At 44.4% G+C, this 3,800-nt stretch overlaps 1 protein-coding gene across 2 annotated transcripts in view; it reads right to left on the bottom strand.

Moving 5' to 3' along the window:
• The window catches only part of hlfb (HLF transcription factor, PAR bZIP family member b), a 14,464-nt gene that overhangs the window by 2,590 nt on the left and 8,074 nt on the right, over nucleotides 1-3,800 (bottom strand). For both annotated transcript variants that reach the window (XM_008292373.1, XM_008292374.1), the window contains exon 3: nucleotides 1,921-2,135. In XM_008292373.1, the coding sequence (XP_008290595.1) occupies nucleotides 1,921-2,135 (215 nt within the window). The remainder of the gene's footprint in view (nucleotides 1-1,920; nucleotides 2,136-3,800) is intronic.

Here is a 3,800-nt window from a genome sequence, read left to right as displayed (position 1 = left end):
AGTGTGACCCAGCTCCATTTAATCCTCCTAACCCCCCAGAGCTGAATCCAGCCAATCAGAGCTCAGACGGCCGTGGCTCCGCCCCGGTTAATCTGTAATCAGCCCTAATGGATCCGTCTGCAGTCGATCACGTTCAGAGAACAGACGCTGCTGCAGCACTTTCACCAGATTAAGTCTCAGACCTGCAGAACCAGAACGTCTGGTTGTGTTTCTGGGTGGAAAACGAGTCCGTTTAGATTGAGTGTAAATAAAAACGTCAGAAAGAAAAACAGGATCAAGAGCTCCAGAAAATACACGATGATGGTCGACGTCACACAGAGAAGAAAAGTTTCTCTGTGACTTCACTGGATATGATCTGTAATAATAATAAATAATTAGATTTCTACTGTAATTATGAAGTTGTGTCCTTTTACAGCCACACATTGTAGGAAACAGAACGATAGTTAGAATATGGACGGTGATTATTTTCTGTTGCGATCCGGTTTTTAGTCGTTATTTTCTGTAATTTAATAAAAACTCATTTTATTGTAGTCGCTGATGTAAAAGAAAAAACGACTGTTTGTAAAAACAACAGATTTCTTTTTGTGGACTTTTGACCTGTTTTGTTTCTTTTTTGTTTTTTCAACATTAAAATTAATACTTTTTGTTTTTCATAAATTTTACTAAATATTATCTGTAGTTACATTTTTTTCAGTCCTTAATATATTTTTTTTCTTTTAAATCACAGCAAATATCTGGAAAATAATTAGATGTTATGCTGATGAAAAGACATTAAAAACGGTGTCAAGGAACAAATGAGCAGTTCTACACAGAGATCATATGATAAACAGTCTTCTCTGTGATTTTACTGGATATTATCTGATATTATTATTATTATTATTATTATTATTATTATCTGCAATAATAAAAAATGAAGAGTTTAAAAAATAGCTGAAAAATGTCAAACCCAGATCATCTTCATCTGAAGCTGGATTACTGCATAGTTCAGGTTTATTATTGGACACAGACGAAGCTCTCTGCAGAGCTCAGACTGCGGTCGGTGGTTTAATTAAGGCTCATGTTTGTCTTCTGACCAATCAGACGACAGCAAACCAAGGCGGACTTCAAACTAAACGTTGTCTGTTGGTTGAAACCCTTCTGATGAAATAAAAACATCAGAGGAGGCGAACATTCACCAAAGCAGGTCTCCTGACTGACCTGAGTGATTCATAATCAGATGTTTTTGACTAAAGAATCCGTTTCTACGACTAACTTTTCCTTAAAGGTCTGATTTTTCCTCCAGACCTCCCGTGTCTACACCACCTGAAGCCTGATCCAGACGTTCTTCTCACAACAACAACATCCATCAAACTGATGATCAGACACGTTTTGGGGATTTCTGAACGAATCCTGAGTTTGGGAGGTTTGAGGCAGAAAGCTGCGTCTTGATTTCCAGACTTTGCTTCGTTCCCTCCGTTCAAGAGAACCTCCAGAACGTCTCCTGAACATGTGGAGCCTCTGGTACTTTAGTGGACGTCCTAAAGTGGCGTCTCGTTCCATTTCAAACTCGCGAGAGATTGATTGGAAACTCCCATCAGGGTCAAAAATGATGGAAATGTTTGAGTTGAAGCTAAAAGTTTGGGACGCCGCCGATCATTCCTAGAAAGTTCCAGCAGATTCTGAGGCGATCGACCCGCCGCCCTGAGGGTTCTGGTGTACGTTCAGAGGAACCGTATCAATGCAAACTATTGTTGTGAAATATTAAACATCCATCAGCACAGGTTTAGCTTCTCTTGTCATAACTGGCCGTTCCTAATCTGTTTTCTGTCACTAACAGGCTTCCGTACTTTCAGCACCAACAACAAGCCTTTGTTTGAAGCGTCGACCAGAACCTGCGACCCATAAACCCGTTCAAACCGACAGAAACCGTCTCCAAATTACCTTCAGGTCTTCGGGGATGAAAACCTTCCGAGCTTTCTTGATCATCGGTTGCGGCTTCAGCTCCTCGGCGGAGAACTTGCGCTTACGGGGGTCGAACATCTCCTGACCCGGGACGCTGGACAGCGCCAGGTCGGCCGGGTCCGGCTCGTAGCCCACTGGCACCTGGATGGAGTCCGGGTCGATGGGGCTCGGGGTGTTCCTGGAGCCGGGGAGGCCTGAGGGGAGACGAGGAGGAGGTTACACTACATTCAGGTTCTGAGGCGCCTGCAGCGCCGACCTGCTGCCACCAGGTGGAGACAAAGCGCCACGCTGGGCCGGCTTCAGCTGACAAACTGTTGGACTGTAAAAAGCTGCCAGCAGCAGCCCGGAGCCTCTGGTCTTCCCACTCGGTGAGAGTTTGACCCGCTGAGTGGGAGACGGAGCCGTGAAACCAAAGGAGGGGGAAACGCTGCAGATGGGTTCAGACCTGCAGCCGCTTCCTGAACCTCACGGCTGGTTTTAACCAGCGTTCATCTGCTGGTTCTGATATCTGGACCTGCTCGCGAGCTCATATTCAGCTCGTCGTTGGATCCGTCTCAGCCATCTGGGCTTCTCCTCTTTGTCTCGGAGGCGTTACGCAACACCGAGTGTGGGCGTTTCAATTAACGCTCAGCCACAGGAGGAGGAGAAGAAGAAGAAGAAGGTGTCACCTGCTGTCAGACCTGAACTACGCTGGTCAGGAAATGATAAATCAGGACATAAAAGACGGAGGGCAGTGAGAAGGCGGGTATGGAATCCCATGTGTGCCTGAAAACAGACCAACAGGATGAAGAACATTTGGATTATTTAGACATAAAAACCATGTTTGTAGTTCTTGGAAGCTGCAGGAAAAAAAACTGACAATAAAACAACATAAAATAAACAAAATTATAAACAAAATATACAAGACTTGTAATACTGACTAAACAAAAGGTTTCATGGCAACGTAAATCTAATATTTCACAACACAATCTTACTGTGTTTGTTGTTTTTAACATCCAAACTACTGATTATTATTATTATTGATCTTTAGGATGGAGACACGTCATTGGTCTAAACTGTTCACATAAAGCTGCACTTTCACCGTTTCTCTACAAACACTCATCAGCTCTTTGATCTAAAGTCTGTAATGTGGGTTTTTCTGACACCAACTGGCCTCCATACGTCCAGAACAAAGAAGCAACAACAACATAAACAAACAAACAAACAAACAAACAAACAAACAAACAAACAAACAAACGTGTGCTTTACATAAACCCGGCCCTCTGACTCTGACTACAAAGACCCATTTTCATGGATCATTCCATTAATTTTGTCTTTAAAACAGTTTCAAAGGTGTTAAACCAGTTAATCAAAGCGGTCCGGCTCAGCGAACTCATCTGAGGACTCTACTGGACCCAGTTCTGGTGTTTTCTGGTGCCTCTCATGAGGATCTTTGCTCATCTCGAGCGCTTCAACGGGTTTCAGTGAATAAACTGAATTGAAACTGCAAAAGCAAAGGCAGCACCGTGGGTTTGTGTCGACCGCAGACGGTTTGAGGAATAAAAGGTTCAGAGCCGAACCAGAACCAGCAGCGGGTCTGGACCTCCGGCTGGTTTCTGCTCCTCCTTATCAGCTGCCTGCGCCGAGCCGCTGGGAGAACAAATACGCCAGATTACGCTGCAGATTAGCGGTTATATTTAGAGGCAGAGCGGCGGATTAGAGCGAGGAGGCGACGAGTCAGGGCCTGCCTCAGAGGAACCGAACCACCGACTGAACCCGGTTCAAAAAATCACCAGAACGACTCGACTCATCAGAACTGTTCTGGCTTTTGGCTCCATTCAGTCACAGAACATCCATCATCTCTACACCTTCATCCTCAC

The sequence above is a fragment of the Stegastes partitus genome, unplaced genomic scaffold (assembly GCF_000690725.1).
Source record: "Stegastes partitus isolate 25-593 unplaced genomic scaffold, Stegastes_partitus-1.0.2 Scaffold805, whole genome shotgun sequence".
Taxonomy (NCBI): Eukaryota; Metazoa; Chordata; class Actinopteri; family Pomacentridae; genus Stegastes; species Stegastes partitus.
Note: the sequence above shows the minus strand (reverse complement) of the source record. Positions and strands in the feature narration are given on the sequence as shown.